The 19,066-nt window shown below is 44.3% G+C and overlaps 1 protein-coding gene across 2 annotated transcripts in view; it reads right to left on the bottom strand.

Annotated features, from left to right (window-relative positions):
- The window catches only part of si:dkey-100n23.5 (cyclic AMP receptor-like protein A), a 52,495-nt gene that overhangs the window by 25,897 nt on the left and 7,532 nt on the right, over positions 1–19,066 (bottom strand). For both annotated transcript variants that reach the window (XM_042221838.1, XM_005935103.3), the window contains exons 4-10: positions 18,602–18,658; positions 18,438–18,498; positions 16,536–16,623; positions 13,589–13,678; positions 13,053–13,091; positions 6,481–6,559; positions 3,276–3,323 (exon numbers count right to left, since the gene is read on the bottom strand). In XM_042221838.1, the coding sequence (XP_042077772.1) occupies positions 3,276–3,323; positions 6,481–6,559; positions 13,053–13,091; positions 13,589–13,678; positions 16,536–16,623; positions 18,438–18,498; positions 18,602–18,658 (462 nt within the window). The remainder of the gene's footprint in view (positions 1–3,275; positions 3,324–6,480; positions 6,560–13,052; positions 13,092–13,588; positions 13,679–16,535; positions 16,624–18,437; positions 18,499–18,601; positions 18,659–19,066) is intronic.

Below are 19,066 nucleotides of genomic sequence, written 5' to 3'. Positions count from 1 at the left end.
AGCTTCATCGCCGTAGGCTGAACACAGAAAAGTCACCAGCATCACTATCGGTAAATTTTGCCGGCGAACTGGCCAGCTCAAACCCTCAGGTGTGCGTGCATGTGTGTGTGTGTGGCTGTGCTGAGCTCTGGGTTTTCCCCTCGCAGCTGAGAGGTTTGCTGGATGAGGGTTTGGATCAAAATATTGCATCATTTATTTGCAGCTTGTGCATAAAAAAACGTTTAAGACAGGACATACTTTTGAGATAACTAACATTTAAAATAGAGCAGTGGAAGTTGGAAAGCCCGGTTGTTAATGACTGTGTCATTGCTTGGCTGCTTTTGAGCACAGTGGGGATTCTTGGTCTGTGTCTTTGGCCGGCTTTTGCATGCTGCATCACGTATGATGCTCACCATATCTAACATATCACGATACAGTGATTCTGCAATATTTAGGCTATTACAAGGCAGTCGTCAAAAATACATTATGATATCTGTGTTAGATTAGCATGCATTAGTATGCATGCTGTCATTATCTATGTATGAACTTTATTATACATTTTAAAAATAATTAAATTAATTAGCTCTTTAATTTGACTTGTGCCACTGTCTGCTTTTTTCCTCTTCTGTGAACTGCTTCATCTTCTTTGAAAGTTATTTCACTTATATTCATTTTACTACCATTAATTTGATAAGCCTGACTTATTAAATAGCGACTTTGGTAAGTGAAGCTGGTGGGGAATCCTTTTAGACACCCTGTGCGTTTAAATATAGAGATGTCTGGTGGCAGGGCATCGATAACGTAACACAAGAGGAAGAACTGCTTTAGTAATATTGTGTTCCAGCCATATATTTGTATATCACTGCTGATCGTTTAACAGCTGGACAGCTGATCCCTTAAAAAAAGGAGGCATGTGTGTTTTGTCAAAAAGTCAAACGTCCTACTGAGAGCCCTTAAGAGAAAAACCGCATACTATTCCCTTTTGCTGGCCAAGAATAAAATAAAAAGTTGATAGACCAATTAGAATACACACACATAGAGCGTACCCTCAGTGGTTTGCAAGGTTGTGCATGCATGCGCACACACACACACACACACACACACTTGTATAGACATAAAAGTAGAGGCCACTGCATTGTTACTCAAGGCAAAGCTTGTGTGGATCGGTAAACAAACATCTTGAGAAGATAACGAACAAGCGACTTGCTGTTTGCTCAGCCAGTTTTGTTGCTACCCGACGGGACTGAGCTGCTGTGTGTGCAGTTGTGCAAATGTATTTAAAGGTGCGCACGCGCGCATGTGTGAGGGGTGCTGAAAAACCGTCATCCGAATATCCTCTCGTTGACCTGTGCCGCTTCAAAACCTTGTGGCAATCATGTGTGCTCATGCATGAACACAAACAAATTGCTCAAGAAATACACACACACACAGATGGGTCACAACATGTGACTTACAGCGCTGATAACTGCCAGCGCTAGTTACGTACGTCACCACTCCAGCCAGATGCAGACGCACATGCACTCAGACAGCGGGAGGGGGGATGATGCTGCGCTGAGTCAGGGAGGAAAAAAAAAAGGGTTGGGAAATGCGTGTGGACACAGGGCATTAGGGGTTTGAGTGTATGTGTGCGTGTGACAGTAACAGAGAATGTGTGAGGCACAGAAGGAGGGAGACGTGGCAGAGTGAATGGAAATCACCAGAGCCAGCGGTCTTCAGACACCCAGCAGGAATCGCTTTCTCTAGTTTACACCTGCTGCTACACACTCGTACACACATGAGCAGGAGCTCACTGGTTTGGCAAGCACAATCTGGGAGGCTGTTGTTGTTGTTTTAAAGCATCGCAGCGCGTGCATAAACTCTCATAAATATTCATGTCCATGAACCTGGCTTGCTGCTTTATTCATGCTGGGTATGAGCACAACAGTGAGAGAGACAGCGAGAGAGGGGGTGAGAAAGGCAGAAAGAGAAAGACAGGGAGAAAAAGAGAGAGAGAGCGTGAAGTGAAAGGCAGGGAGAGAGGAAAAAAAACAGATGGAAATGAGCGGAGTGACCGGGAAAGAGAAATACGAGGAAAGAGAGTGTGATAAAAACCACTGCTGACTTATTTACACTCTGTGCTACACATAGCAATTAGCCCACATGAAGACCGTGTGTGTGTGCATTTATGTGTGTGTGGTCACACATTCATGCACACGCGACTCCGCTTAAGGTTACGCCAGTTCACCGTGCAGTAATTATGTCTGCCACTTAGGGGCAGCATCTACATAACCTTAACCCTAACCTGCCCTCCGACACCTCACCCTGCTGGGCGGAGAGGCAACACCAAACAAGGAGGAGGGCGGAGGGAGTGCGAGGGATTGCTGCTGCTAGTTTTTCCTACTATGCATTAGTCATATTGTTTCAATAGCACCTGGTTAGGGAGAAGTAAGGCTTTATAGTCTTCCTGGTGTACAATGCATCATGAGCAGTCAATGAACCAGGTAAAAAGACGTGGCAAAAACCTGTTTAACGATCCACTTTCTAACACCAGGATTTTCAAGAAATCTACTTTTGTTCAGCTTTTCCAAACTCTGTGTCTCACAAGAGATGAGAAAATTGTTAAAAATCAAAGTAGCGGAGACAAGAGGCTTTTAATTTTCAAGTGCAGGTCAAGCATCTTAGATTTCCATCATGCAACCAGCTATTTCATAAACCCTTCCTGCCTACATCCTTTATTTAATTTCTGCAATATTTCGTGTTTTGTGGCAACACTATGAGAAGCTTGCAGAACTGACTGTCCTCACATTTAAACAGTGGCTCCATTGTGTAGTGGTTTACACATTTAAATAAAGTTATGTCTCCAGTCACGTTGAGTCCTGCTTCGATCGGAAAAATTACTTTCGCGAGATAGTTCTGTTCACGTATAACCCAGCACTAATGTGTAAAATCAGTGAAGTGCCCCTTCAGACTAGGCTAGGTTAACCCTCTCCCCAATTAATTTTCCTTTTTTCTATTCCCCTTATTTCTCCTCCTCCTCATGTCGCACTTCTCAATCTGTCTTGATTTACACCTATCTCCTGCTCCGTTTAAAAATGAAGCTTAAACACACCTTTACGTGCATGCACACATTTATATACACATACACAAGAGCTCACACAATAATAGATTTGAGAGGTCAAATTGCTCCCTGCTGTGTTTGACACCTACCCAGCGTGAAGGCAAGAGCTAATCCTACAGACACGCTAATCCTCACATTCTGTGTTTATACGTGTACATGTGCGTGTATGTGCTAAGAAATTTGATGGTCAGACCATTACCTTGCGCCTCTCTCGCTCTGGGTTGAAAGTTCCCAGCCATGACTGCATCTGTGCAGAAAAGACACAAAATAGGAAGAAAGAGGTCAGGGCAGCTAAAAAGCAGGGGAAAAAAAGAAAAATTGCAGTGATTTTACAATTTTAATCAGATGGGTTTTCCTAGTGAGGAGTGACATTGTGCTTAGAGGTCATTGCCTGCAGTGAGAAACCTGAACAAATATCACACTGACTACCACATCAATGCAAAATCCCACCACCTTCTCACACGCCTCAGCAAAATTACCCAATTCACAACCGAGCGCACAGCTTAGAGGCAGAAGGGAGCTCTTAAACAGCTCCCAGCATCTTGCAAAAAAAACCCCTGATCAGCTTCAGTGCACACAATTTGACAGAGGAAGAAGAAAACAAGGCGGAGGGTAGGGGTGTGTGTGAGGGGGTTGCGTGGGGGAGCGAAAAAAGAGAATTTTGTTTAGAAAAAAGTGTCGGGAAAAAAAGAAGTGGAGCAAACATGGCAGACACGAGGCCTTTGGAAAGAACGTGGGAATAGTTTTCGCTCTTCCTCTGCGTCCTCTCTCGGGGGAATGAATGGAAAATGTCAACAGGCAGGCGCAGGAACACACATGCACACAACCATGCACAGGACTGGGGATTGGCGATGGTGGGATAGGAGGGAGGGGGCTGTATGAAGCCAGAAGGTTTATGTAACCCAAGACATCAGAGACAAATCTCTGGAGGCCCTGTGCGAGCTTCATACGCATGAACAAAAAGGCAGCATGAACAACATGCACTAACAGCTCTTCTATTCTGCTATTTATTAACTCAATGTTGCCATGGTTTCTCGGTGCTGACGTGATTGTCATTGTAAATCTATGCGTGACCGTGGTGTTTGTGCAGTGCGGGGATAAAAAAAAAAAAAAAAAAAGGACAGCCGTTTGGTCATTAGATTCAACTTGTTTCCACAGCAGCCCTCTGCTGCCCAGCTGAGCACCGCTATCCATCAAAATCAACAAACGCTGATAATAAGTGGCAATATCATTAGGCTTTGGCCAGGTCTCCACATACCCGGCTTTCGTTGCAGTCTCTCTTAAGCCACGCTACTGGAAGGGAAGCGGTTATGCTAGTGGCGTGTTGAGGGGTGAGGGCTGGAAGGAAGGGAGTGGACATGTACAAATTGCATCTGTAAAACAAACACACTCCCAGAGCTCTCTGTGTGGCCCGAAATGACTCATTAGCCTTCAAATCCCTCCAGTTATTATGAGCTCGCACAGCCACTCAGAATGTGTCCTGTTTCTTTTTTTTTTGTTTTGTTTTGTTTTTTTAAACAATCTGGGTGTAAAGGACTTGGAACCCCCTCCCTCGCCACGCCCATCTGCCTCGGGGAAATCGGAAGGTGGAAAAACTTCTCCGTCCAGCTAACATCCCACCTCTCCTCACTCAGCCTATTCGCCTCTATCCCTTTCTCCATAGCGTCGCCACCTACCCTGCTTTCAAAGCTTTTGAAATTCTTTCAAGTGAGACAGCCTGCAGCTGAAAAGAGATAAGGCTTGAGCTCTTCATAAATACGACAGAGAAAGCAAAACGGCAGAGTGAAAGGGGGAGACAGACGTGGAGGGGGAAAGGAAAAGGGGGGGAAGAGAAAATGAGCGGGAACACAGAGAGAGAGAGAGAGAGAGAGAGAGAGTGACAAATGAATGCAAAAAAGGGATTCAGAATAAGGAAGGTGCGAAACAGATATAGAGACAAGAGGTAGAGGGAGTGATAGCTGAATACTGTGAGCTGAATGAGTTATGAGATGCAGGTTGGAAACCAGCGACATTCATTCATTCTCTTTATCGCAGGCGTGATAAAAGAGTGTAGTCTCTTTCCCGTTCCCTGCCTCTCAGCTACCTGCTGTCTGTCTCCGTTGTCGTCTTCCTGCAGCCTGGCTATCTGCAGAATCTCTCTCACTCCACCGTTCCCTGTGCAGCCCAAGCAATGAATGCTAACATTCAACAGCAACACAACGACTGTGAGTCTGATGAGGCTTTGGCCTCGTCCTCCCTTCACGTCAAACGCTCACGAGCATACTGTGGCAACGCAAATCTACCGTCGCTGTTCCAGCAGCCACAGTGTGGGGTGTCATCAGATCAGGGGAATGGCAGCTATGCGAACTTTGTGGGCTCCTACAGCACCAAGCACAATGAAGAGCTACAATGAAAACTACAAGCTACCATGGTGAGCACATCAACTAAGTGGTAAATGAACTTATCTGATTTCCTGCACAATTTAATGGATTGCAGTACAAAATATTGAATACGGTAAAAAATGCCCATCACACAAGAACTGAAAGTCCACAATTATATCAATTCAGACAGTTTATTTGCCCAAACATCAATTCCAATTAGCCAAAGTAGACAATTTAGAGTCACACAAAAATTAGAGAAGCATAAAATCCTCATATTCTAGTAGTTGGACCAAGTAAATGTTAGCATAATTAATAAATCAAAGCCATTATATTTTATGTTTTGTCGAAGCATCAGTTTAAAAACCAATTTAAAATGAATAAAAAAGCAGAAATTGGCACAATGTAGCAGCTGCACCAAGTGAAAGAAAGGTATTCTTGCTTGATAAATTACTTTAAGTATAGAACCAGGACGACATTTTATGACACCGTTACTCCAGTATGAAAAAAGTCCCCAGAAATGCATCACGAAACACATTTCTCACTCAAAAAGTTAGATGAGATTATTCCTTGCTACCTCTAAACAATATTGCAAGCTTCTTGTAAACTGTATCTCAGCAGTTTTGACCTGTAGTCATTTCTCTTCCTTAAAGAGCTGCTTGACATTCAAACAACTATTATTACCTTTTCCAAATGCACTGGAAGCGAAAATGAAAACGAAAGCAAACTATGAAATTATCACAATTGTTTAAATGTGTCTAGTTGTCTGAATTCATGTACTTTTGCTAAGTATATGCCACACATTCTCAAATCTCCACAAACCACATTTATCCTTTACATGACTTTTGATCAACAGGATAGGATCGTTTCATAGCGCATAGTGTTTTGGGGAATTTTATCTTATATCTGTACTTCAGTGAGAACATTTACACCCCCACCCCATCAGTACACCCACAGAGCAGTTCCACTAATGCCAGGTTTTAAAAGCTCACAGCGCCGTCACGTTCGGCGAAGTTGTCTTGAAATAGACGTATATTGAGTACTCACTCTCTTATTGGCCACGCAGATGATCCTGGCGTAGCAGAAGATCATCAGGAAGATGAGGCCGAAAAGAGGCACGTACCATCTGCAAAGCACAGGCGTAACAGATCAATAACAAAACTCCAAACGTGAAACATTATTAAAAGATCATTTTTGCTGTTTTGTCAGTGGAGGTTGTTTCTTTAGCCTCCTTGCTTCAGTTGTAGAAAGTGTGACATGAAATCACATGAACAATATCAAAAGTTATGATTACTGTGATATACTCTTATGTATTCTTAAGGAATTCACACCTTAGGAAAACACAAAAGCAAGCCACGTGTCCTGTTGCTATAGGATTTAGTCCAGACTTAAATAAAAGCTTATGTTTAGCTGGCGTGTCGCATAAAATCATTGCTCATGATCTGCCTACAGATTAGGGCTGGGCGATATGACCCAAAATTCATATCTCGATATTTTTTACCTAGATGGCGATATAAGATATATATCTCGATTTTTTTTTTTTTAAAGCCATAAAGTAAGAACAAAAAGAGAGTTCTTAGTCAAAGCTGTGTCCCAGATGTCACACAGGCACTTTTATTAACATAGAGCAGATGTACATAAAATTTACTCAAAAATAAATTATGAGCATTTATTAAATAATAATGCTCCATAAATAAAAGAAAACAATGTTGTTTTTGTGCATAACAAAAAGCTCACAATTGTGCAGTCAAAATGTAAACTAAAAGACGCTGAGCATAGTAACAAAGACAGATTTCACAGCTGCTCTGTTCCCAACTTCTACTCTGTGACTGACAGCATTGAGTTTGAAATCCTCTTCTTAACCACGTCTCTTAACAGGTGCCATTTATGGTCCTTATACACAGTAGGGTAATATTACGTTGAAGCACAGTACGTATCACTCCGCGAGGCTCCTCGGTAGCCGTAATGCTCTGACAGTCCATCAAGCGGTGCAGCTCCGTAGCTTACCAAAGTCGTACTAAAACATTTTTTGACAGATTGCTGAGCGCTGTGTACCACATAAAATCGGTTCGCAGCTATCAAGCACGACCAGAATTCATACATAAGGCGCGCTGTCAACTTTTGAGAAAATGAAAGGATTTTAGGCTGTGCAGCGCCTCTGGGCTGCATGGCGTTAGCGTGGTTAGCTCGTTAGCGTGGTTAGCTAGCTAACACGTTGACGGCGTCCAGCCCCACGCACGGGTCGATGCGCAGTAACTCATTAACGGAGATTTGCCGTGTCCATCTTGTCGTTTCCTGCAGGTGAAGCGATGGGGGAGGAGGGGGAGTTGTATTCAGTGAAGGAGGGGCGAGGCCGAGTAACGTTGCGTAAAGACAAAAGTGGACGAAAGAGAGGCAAACTTGCGGCTCCACAAGCATAGTTATAACGTAACATAGACTATATCGATATAAAAGATATTGTCACATCTTATATCTCGTATAAAAATATATCGATATTTTTTAAAAACTCGATATATCGCCCAGCTCTACTACAGATACATTTTTTTCATTCTAGGCAGCGTTATCAATATGAGTGTATACACCAACTTACAAATGTATATAACATACATTTATGACATGACCATGTAAAAACATTATGATAAAGTAAACGACATCGCTTGGAGGAAAGAAGCTACAGCAAATGACCACCTCTGTGCTGCTTTCCTTAACTTTACAGAGCTCTGCAGTTCAATTTTAGCTGTTGGCCACCAGTTTTACTTGCAGATGTGTTGCATTTTTGGAAAAAAATGTCTTGAAGTCCACTGCGTTGCTACTTGCTCAGCACCAAAAGGAAATATAGTTAAAGACTTGCTGGTAAACACTTAAGAGCATTTACAAGCTGAGGAGGCAGCTATTTCTCTCAGAGGATGGGAAACGACCAAGAAAGAACAAATGGGCCGTGAATATACGACATGCATTCACCAAGCAGACAGGCACATTACTCTTATAATAATGTAGGCCCCTATAAGAAGGAATTTAAATAGGCAGTTGTTTGTTAAGAAGCTGATTATATCAACTTAACAGGTAAAAACTTAAGCTAAAAAAAAAGAAATTAAAGGTTAGAGTTTATCAGTACTTTTTCCATAACCAGTTCAGGTGAGACTGTTTCGCTGGCTGACACTAGAAAGCATTATTCTAAACAGCTGATGCGTAAAGGGCACACAGTATGTACACAGTCACCAAAGACTGTAAAAAAACCTGACGAGGCAACTCTGGACCTCACTCCATATAGTTTTACATACTGAGTCAAGAGGTAGATGAAGAACAAAAGATCATTCCAGCAAAGTCACAATGCTGTAAATGCATGGCATTCCTATGGGACAAGGGTTGCAATTTATAAAGGGGAGGTGTGGGAGAATAATATGTCAGGTATTTCAGAGCGGATGAAAGCGAGCAAGACGAGCAGGGGAAATGAAGGTGATTACTTTTGGTGGAATGGCAGTCTTATGTTATGCAACCTCTTGGGAGGGAAGCTCAGAGGAGTTTCAACCTCTCCCTGTAATTGTGAAACAGGTCTTTGTCTCACTTTGATATACAGGTTCCTGGTCACAACTTGTCTTTTCAGTCTAGGTAACCCTGAGCAGTCACAACTGTTGTGTTTGTCACCTACCTCATATCTAAAGAAGTCTCAAGGGCAGACATGAAATATGACTGGCCAATCCCCCACCTGTGTCGTCCTATGCATGCAAATACAACTTTCAATACAACTTTCTGGCTTGCACCTGCACTTGACACAGGCAAAACATACTGGACAGTACTGAACAAGGCCACCAAGAGTAATTATAGCACTCATGATAAGACAAAACGGTTCAGCTGACTATTAAAACAAAGAGTCTGTCTCAGACCCTTAAATTTACAGACACACACTTATAAAATGGATGAATGTCCAACAGAGATCATCAAAGTCCTTGGCATAGGCAAATGCAGAATCCAAACATCCAATAATTCACCCATCCATGCATTTTCCTCTGCTTATCAAATTCAGTGTGGTGGAAAGGCTGGAGACAACCCCAGCTGAGAGGCAGGGTACACCCTGGACAGGCTAGCAATCTAACACATAGATACAGATGACCATTCACAATGACACCTATGGGCAATTTAGAATCACAAATTAACCTAATGTGTATGTTTTTGCACTGTGGGAGGAAGCCAGATTACTCAGACAGAACTCACGCAGACACTGGACGAACATGCAAACTCCAAACCGAAACACTGACTCGTCTGTCTATTTTGTGCTCACCCATGGTTGTCCTCCATGCCCGAGGACCGAAAGAAACTCACTGAGCATTATTAAATTAAACTTTTTATTGGAGGAGGAATCCGATACAGTAGGCGTTTGTTTCAATGCAGGAAACAGGCTGAGGGAAAGGCTCCTTTATGTGCCTTTATGTCTTGTAGGGAACATCGGCAGACAAAGGATACTGCCTGTCTTTGAAAGCTGGTATGACTGCATCTGCATGTGTGCATCTGTGCAGGTTCAATAACGGCATGGGACACTGATGAAAGCGTTTCAGGGGGAGACCTGTGCGAGCGTCACCCCGGTGTGATTTAATAACCCGCTCTCCGGAATAAACAGCGTCCAATTACGCCAGCGCACGTCCTGTTAATGATGGAAAGACGAGCTTGGGGGGTGGGTGGGTTGGTGGAGAGGGGAAAAGGAGGGATGGCCTTTTTAACGATAGTGTGGGGGGCTGTGAGGAGGAGAGAATGACGGGCGGCAGCTACAAAGTGCTCTAATTAGCATGATAATGATCTGCCATTAGAGTCCGCTGTGCTCTACAGCTGAGCACTACCCGGAGAGAGAGAGTCAGAGCAGGAGGGAGACGGCGAGAGACAGAGAAAGAAGTAAAAGCAGAGGGAGAGAAGATTCAGAGTGGGCAGAGGATGATAAAAGTGATGAGATGAATAGAGAAGAGGATGCAAAGGTGGATAGATGACTGCGGATTGCGGCTCAGGACCAGAAAGAGCAGAAATAAGAAATAAGCTCTGGGTGATTAAAAGGCAAGCAGAGGGATAAGGTCGCAGTGAGAATGAAAGGAACAGCAGAAATTCGTTGCACCCGATAGATCGACTAGGGAAAGATGGATAGAAATACGGATAACCACAGTGGGGTTTTCAGAGGACAACAGTGAGCAAGAGTGGATTGCCTGAAAGTGGCAGAAAGAAAGATCATCGCAGATGTGCACAAATTCAATCACTCGGCCTTAGCCTGGCCTTCCCTCCAGTACGGCTCTGAAGTGAAGAATGAGGCTCGGTTGAAAGAAGTCTTAATTGAAGTGCCTGCTAGAAGACGAGAGCATGGTAGAGACCCGTCTATGCAGGTTAATGATCAACTGCAGCCGTCAGCTTTGACCCGGGAGATCCTAGCGCACAGTGAAAGATCACGATCAACCACTTACGCAAGAAAGGATGGCCTAACAGACAGAAAGAGAGGTGGAGACTTAGAAGCAGGGAAGGAGGAGAAGTGTGTTCAGGGTGAAGGTCGGGTCTCACTTGATGCACTAATGGAAAAGCCATAAGGTATCTACAGCCTAGCTAGAGGTGCTTTGACTTAAAGGCAACCCAAGCGTGCAGCGTCATTGGGTGAACACAACAGAAATGGACAGCAAACTGAATTCAAATGGCGCCTCATATTTACCCACTGATCATCAAATTAACATCGCTCTGTCCTACCTGGACCTTTACATACTTGAAGTAAGCATAAGATCTACGTGTGAGTGCTAAAATTGTTGTTATTTAAAACCACAAATGGTAGCCTCATGTTAGAACTGAAGTAAAGAGCCAGGAGATCAATCAGTCAGGAGATCTATGGGTATGGGTCAAATCCCGGACAAGCCCCCACTTATGTTACATCCGAACTCATAGACTGCAATATAAAACCGACAGTGACAGCACTTTATAATAATAGGAGATTTACTGAAATTACTACATAGGCTAGGTTCAAATTTAGGGGCATGTCTAATAAAAACATAACTGGAAACACATGATGACCAAAAGCAAAGAAATGAGGTGTCCAGTCCAAGCTAACTCTTAGTGCCCTTATGCACACTTTCTCAGGTGTGGACAAAATGGTAAGTAAACATGGGCAGCATAAAAAAAAGTCTTGCATTGCCGCAGTGAAGAACGTCAGTGCTGCAAAAGAATATAACAATGATCACAGGTATAAAAATGCATTTTGTAAGAAAATCTGCACGCATTTTTGCATATTTAAATCTGAGCCAAAGTACTGATCAGATCCACAGACTTCTGTAACATCTGTAAAGCAATGCAGCTAAAACAACCACATAACCATTAACTTCCACTTGCAAAGTTATTTTCACTGTTATTTCTCAGCCTTATGCTTGAGTGGGGCCCGTGGCACACACCGATGGGGGACCTCTAAGAGCGTTGACTCAGCTAAGCTCGAGTGCTTCCAATTGCTGACTCAAGCCCTGAAACTCTGCACCTTCATCACACAGCCCTGTCCTCCGCTTTGCTTTCTCCTTCCTTTTTCATTCCCTTTCGCACACCCCCTCCTCCATCAAACCTTCCCTGCCTCCTCTGTTCTGCCCGTGCGCTTCGCTGAACTCTGATGAAGACGCACTACAGGGCGTGGGCAGACACGAGGACAATCTATTTCTCTGACTCCCTTCTCCTTCCCGTCCTGCAATGCCGATCCTCTTTCCTTCTCGTGCTGAATAATTCCCTGTCTCCGTCCAACTAGACTCTGTATGTTACCCCTCCCGTCTTTTCCACTTTTCACCTTTAATGCTACAGCCTCTGCCCCCCACAAGGTGTCAGCAGGCTGTGTGTGTGTGTGAGTGCATGTGTTTTTGTCCGTTGACGGGTGCTGCCTTGGCCTCTAATCTCTCGTCTGGTTTGATGTAATTAAGGCTAATGAAGATTCCCTGATCCTCTGAGCGGCTCGTCCCCCTGGGCCACGACAGCGTGGAAAACTAGAAAGAGCCGGGGAGCAGAGGAGCACTGATAAAAGAGACATGGGCTCGTTTAGCACAGCCGATAGCTATGTGTTGTTCTCTATATATGTGTGCGTGTGTGTATTTGTCTGAGTGAGTCTGCCTCTGTGTGTGTGTATACGTTTGTGTGCTTATTTGTTTAAAAAGATTGATTCCCTGCTGATGCTGCGAGCAGCAACGCGATTACCTTGGCTCATAGCAAAGTGTTGTTGTGTGTATGTGTGTGTGTGTTTACGTGTCTGCACCGGCAGATTGGCAGAGCCCTTGCAGACTTAGGGCCAGTTGCAGAAAGCAGTAGACAGGCATAATCCTTCATAGCCGTCCTAAACACTTAAATACACAGTGTAGCAACTCCCCTAAATCTGACAAGGCAGAGGCAGACACAGGAACATCCACACACGCACGCACGCACGCACGCACACACACACACACACACACACACACACGCACACACACGCACACACACACTTCTTGGCCTTGCACCAAGGGGGAAAAAACCCTGCAGGCTCCCCTGACATGCAACCCTTCACATTTCCCCGCAGAGACAGCCCTTCTCCTCCCTCCTCCTCCCCATCTCCCCCAGTGGGGGAAGCTTTGATGGCGGTGCTGAAAGGGTCTACTTACATCCCAAATCTCCAGGCTACGTGATCGTCTGTGATCCAGCTGGGGGAAGAGAGAGAGAGAGAGAGAGAGAGAGAGAGCGATGAGGGGGTTACAAAGGAAAAGGGAGAGCGTGAGCGGAAGAGAGACTTGTGTGACTGCAGAGGGGAGAAGCTGTGCAGCTGTAGCTATTAATAAGCCGAGAGTGGAAAGAGAGAGCCGAGCCCGGAGATTAAGGCTCTGTCCCAATTCTCATTCCACCGCCTCCTCTCCTTGGCCTCTTCCACTTTTCCTCACCACCTTTAACAACCCTCCAAACAAATAATGCCTTTCCCATTTACCACAAGAACCGGAGAGCACGAGGACGTGTTGCACTGTGATCAGATGTGCTGATAATTGCCAATTTTAAGCACATAAACTCCTATAATGGTTGAAGCAAATCTAGAGTTGGAATGAGGCCAGTGCTGTGGCCTCCCTTGAAAGAAAAGACATTTAATGGAAAATACACGGTAACTAGCTGACAAAACACAAAAACTACACTCTAGCTGGGGCGTACTCACCACCAGGCTCCTGCGGGGCCATAGTAACCGTTGAACAGCGGCAGCGAGGCCATGACCAAAGGTACCCCCCACGCCATCAGATGGTAAAACCTGATAAAAGGAACACATTTATTTCATTATGAGCACAGAGGGTTCGGCAGGTTTTTCCCTGGAAAAAAAAAAGCTTATAAATAAATCAATTCTTTTCTTCTTCACTTCATCCCTTTGTTGGCACTCACACTAGGGTCATTTTTCAGGTCCAGACAAATGTCTATAACAGCCAGACAGCCAATTACTCATGGTAATATAAACCATAATTAGCTTAACTGTTGGGGAAAAGATGATTTTCAGTGGAAATCCCTGCATCAAAACCACAAGCAGGATGCAGATTCTCACTCAAGGGGATCCTAGTGGATGGACAATTTAAGTGTAACTGTGTACCTAAAATATGTTTGTGCACTATAAAAACAGTCTGCTTTCAAAGGGAGGAGGTTAAGGAGGCTGGAGAGCCTCATACAGGCTATCGATGAAAAATGATAACAGTGACGGTGACGGCCTTTTGAGCGTGTGTGTGCCAGATGAGGTGTGTGCGCCAGTGTCTTCGGCGTCTGTGTGGGAGTCGATACTTCATAGAGCGTACAGCGTCGCCTGGTCAATAGAGTGGAAGTCCTGCCCTGACTTGTTCCGAGTACGGTCAATCGAGCAGTGGTGACACAGCTGACACACGCTCAATCCCACTCCAGTTGTGTGACACACACACCCACACACACACACTTTATCACTCTATTTCACTGGGGCGCACTGTACGCTCCCCTCTCCCCGACCCTCTTGCTGATGGACAGCCCTGAGTGTGTGGGAGGAGCAGGAAGAAAGGAAAGGCTGCTGGTTTAAATAGAACAGAAAAGTAGGCGGGAGAGAGACATAGTAAATATATGGATCCAGACAGAGTTTGTCTTTAGATCGAACATGAGAAGGAAGTGTGTGAGAAAGATGAAAACAAGCAAGCAAGAGGCCAGAAAGAAAACAACAAAACAAAGAAAGACAAGGCGGGAGGATACAAACGGTGAAATCGGTGCTGCCAGTGTATGGCATGACAACTGGTGCATATGTGGGGGGGCTTGTCAGAAAATCAATGCTGAGAGCTCACAGAGCCCTCACTCCCCACCCCTCCCAAACACACATGCACCAGCATGCACGCTGCAACACACGCATCACACACTTGCAATGCTTTGAGAGGGAGATGACGAGGTCCGGAGCTGCGCTCAACATGGGCTTAATGAGGCACAGCAGGACTGCTATGCGTGCTGCATTTCACACACCTGCATACACACCCACACGTGTGCAGACACACACACGCACGAGCTCATATAGAAATCTCTCTCGAGGCTCAATCTCATTTCTCACTGCCTCACACCACTCCTCTATCGCCCCCACCCCTTTAGCTTCTATCGCCCAGCACATTCGGTTTGCGCGAATTCTTACTTCAAATCCTCATAAACATTCACACACACATACACACACACACAAACACACACACACATGAACGCGTGTGCACACTTCCTATCCTCTCTTGCATCCACTTCAATCATTCTTAGATCATCCGGCCTCCATTCTCCATCTCCTCTAGCAGTTTGTTCATTCATAAACCATCGCGCTGTGTCGTCCCTGTGAATGTGAGTGCGAGAGCGAGAGGGTGGGAGGTTGGGTTAGGGGGGCTGAGACGTAATTGCGTATGGATGCAAAGCCACATACTGCCTCCTAAACACATGCAGCTTCTCTCCGCAGAGTCAACACACGAGAGCCCCACTGACACGCCGTCTTTGCTTCGCTCTTACTATTAAAGCGCTGTGTTTTTCCCCCTCTTCACATCATGTGCGACCAGCCGCAAATATACAGATATATCCTCCTCCCACTTTGCTCCCCCAGGACTTATAAGAGGTATGCAGCAGATAAGGCTCTGAAGCAAGCTCATTTTGGCCTCCAAGTTTGCCCCTTGCCAGCACCCATAAAACCGTCACCTTTTGAGTTATACCACCATTATATTGTCTGGCGTATTGCTAATCAATGCAGGAAAACTCCCATGGGGGTGGTGGTGGGTGGCGTACACATCTTAATGGCCCACCCTCTCGCACACAAGGGTGGGACTTTTTTTTCTGGACCACCAAGACACATCAACAGGATACGCCCATTAACAATTTGGCTTGACGTAGCACGCATAGTTGCATCTTTTTCCCCCCCTTCAGATTGTGCATTTCTCTCACAAAGCTTTCATTAGGCATTAAAAATGCAAAAATATTACACACACACACACAGGCAAATTCACACTTGCGCCATGGAAAGTGCTCATGGGAGTTTGAGCGACAGCAACATAGAGACATAGAGCCACAAAGCGTGAAGATGGGTATGCGCGCCCACACACACAGACACACACACACTAGAACGCACTTAACGGCTGACACTCACTCCCTTTTCAATTAGAGTGTCGGCTGGCTGGAACATAAAAGGAGGAGGAGGAGGGGTCTGTCAATGCTCTGTGGGGAGACACATGCTCTGGCAGACCAAACATGCATATGGACATACAAGGCACACGCGAAGGAGGAAGAGCCCAAAACAAGACACAAATAAACATTCAAATGTGGACACAGAGAGAAAGAAAAAGAACTGTTCATGCACACGAGGGATAAACGGATTATGTTAAATTTAAATAATTGATCAAATTATTAATAACTGGCAAGATTAGAAAAAAATACAATCAGTGACATCTTTGATAAGTGATAAACAAGTGATTGCATCCTCTCCAATATGAGGAATTGTCGTTGCTCTCTTGAAACACTATAATTTGAATACATTTACATTTTGTGAAGCAGGTTAGAAAAAAGGACATTTAAAGACATAACAAACCAAACGATAAATCAAAAGAAGTTATACAAATAAAATAAAAAAGATCCTTAAGTAGTTCCCTACTTACATTTCATATCTGTTGGTGCTTATTTCTCCGACCAGGTTGAGGTAGAGGTTTAGTGTGATAAGGCAAACCCAAGCCAAGGCACTCCAGTCTACAGACACACGCACACACAGAAAAACACCAAGGTCAAATTACAACACAGCTCGCTGCCACACAGCATGCACCTGCAAACGTGTGTCCAAACATACACCTATGTATGAAAGAGAGCGAGAGAGTGAAGCGTGTGTGCGCGCGTGTGTGCATGTGTTCCACTTTTTGATAAATGAAGGCCCATTCAGCAGTAATATGAGGGAAACCTGTAGCTTAGGGTGATGGATGAGAGGTGGGAGCTCAAAGAGAGATAATGATGAACTGTAGAAAAGCAGAAGGGAGATAAGACTAGAGAGGGAGGGAGAAAAAAAGAGCAGTAAAGTGAGGGGCAGGGTAATCAGGGGTGGAGGTGGCGGAGTGGACTACGGCGAGTGTTAAAACAATGGAAAGAAGATATAAAGAAAGGAGAAGGAAGGCACAGTCAGCAGCACGGGAAAATGGGTGTACACAGAGACGAGGAAGAGTCTAGAAGGACAGCTTCGCATTTACACAAATATATTTTCCACTACGCATGCTCCCCTTATATTTAGGGAACCTTTGGGATTGCTGTGCAATTGCCAAGAAAGAAGAAGAATGGCTGTTTATGTCATTATTTTAATAAATTACTATCACTGCAATAGCTAATGCATTTTACATAAGCAGAAGGCAGCCAAAGGTTTTCTCGAGCTGGACAACATACAGCTCGGCTTCACCTCCTGTCCCGCTGCTGCCCCTGATACCGCCTTCCTCTATTTCAAACACATTTCATAAAATTTTATTGGTGGGAGTTAAAAGCGGAGCTGTGCTCTGCGGCTCCCGCCAGACTCGACGCTGTGCTACAGAACAAAGTGCCGGTTCAGCTGGTGTTTATGTGCGCCCGTTTGTCCTCAGCGCGAGGATCCTCATGATAAACCAAGGTGACACACACCAACCCTGCAGCACTAACTCACCGCCCATTACCCTGCATCAATCTGAGTGTGTGTTTGCGCGCGCGTGTGTGTTCGTGTAGGTGAGTGTCTGCCAGCGAGACCAATAAAACGAGCCTGGTGTAGCGTCGTATTAACAGCCAGTCCTAACTAAGAATCTTTAAACTAATCAACGCTAATTGCAACAAATGCAAGCAAAGCAAATACACCCGAGAATCCTGAAGCAAATGAACACTAAGAACCTTGAGGTGTGCCCGGTTGTCACAAATGAAATCAGAAGTCCTGTATTGTCATTGGCGGAGAATCGTCTCCTCATACACTTCTTAATGTACCGCCCTCTGGTTTGAAGGAGGTACACTAAAAAGGTAGCAACAGGCCAATGACTACAAAACACAGTCGCAAATATTACACACCCATACTTGGCACATATTTGTGTGTGAATACTTGTAAAAGCTGAGCCGGCCTAACCACTTTGTTAGCAACAATGAATATTGCCTTTTTTGGAGAACTCAGGGTAGGACGCGCTGGGTGGAAATTAACGGAATTTTATCTGGCTATCTATGACACAGTCCCTGAATTAATTTTAAATCCATAGCATAAAACAGAATAGCCACAATCACAATGCCAAATGCAACAAAAGCACATATCCATTCATATTATGACTGAGAAAAAACACACTGATTACCAACATATGAGTAAGCATCTCTAAGTAATGAATATTTCTGATTTAAGGATCTATTTTAATACAGAAAAGCAGGGTTGTAGCAGTTATTTGATCAACAGTGGAAAGCTCACTTGAATGCACAAACAACTCCCCTTATATTTATCTGATGTCTTTGCTTGATGTCTATTGTTACACATGCTTGTCATGCAAACTGCACCAATAAACACTCAATTAAACTGTTCTTACCAAAATATGTTAGCCACCAGGCTTGGAAATCACAAAGTGATCCATCTGGTTGGGACTCACCCTGGGCAGAGAAAGAAAAGCAGCACGGTTTTACATTTTTACAACCGCTGAAAACAAAAAAAAGACTGCGTGTGTGTTTAGTGGAAGACACAAGAGTAACTCACCATGACATATGCTACGCTGTCAAAGGCGGCGGCTACAGTCAGGCTAAGAATCATCTTCTGTACAGTGGAAATTAAAAAAAAAGACAAAGGATTATTCTCTAAAATAACATCCAAGGTGGAAAAAAAAGACTGCGTATTTATATTCACTTAGAGAGAAGGGGCAAATTATTGTTCGAATGATCACTGATGTAACTGACAGACTGGGATCCCTGGTGACAACTCAGTGAAAATATCAGATACGAGAGAGTCTCCGTATTTCCACTCGCTTTAGAGCAAAATCATTGTATTTTATATGAAATGAATCAATAATCTGTACGCTGCAGAATTTCCGGAGGGAAGGTTGTGCTCGCCAGATGTTAGTTAAATTCTGCCTGTAAAGGTGGTAACACAGTGTGGAAGTGGCTGCACAGAAAAAGACAAACACACACACACACACACACACACACACACACACAGGGTATTTTA

The sequence above is a fragment of the Haplochromis burtoni genome, unplaced genomic scaffold (assembly GCF_018398535.1).
Source record: "Haplochromis burtoni strain Fernald_Lab_line unplaced genomic scaffold, NCSU_Asbu1 Contig_75, whole genome shotgun sequence".
In the NCBI taxonomy this organism is placed as follows: Eukaryota; Metazoa; Chordata; class Actinopteri; order Cichliformes; family Cichlidae; genus Haplochromis; species Haplochromis burtoni.
Note: the sequence above shows the minus strand (reverse complement) of the source record. Positions and strands in the feature narration are given on the sequence as shown.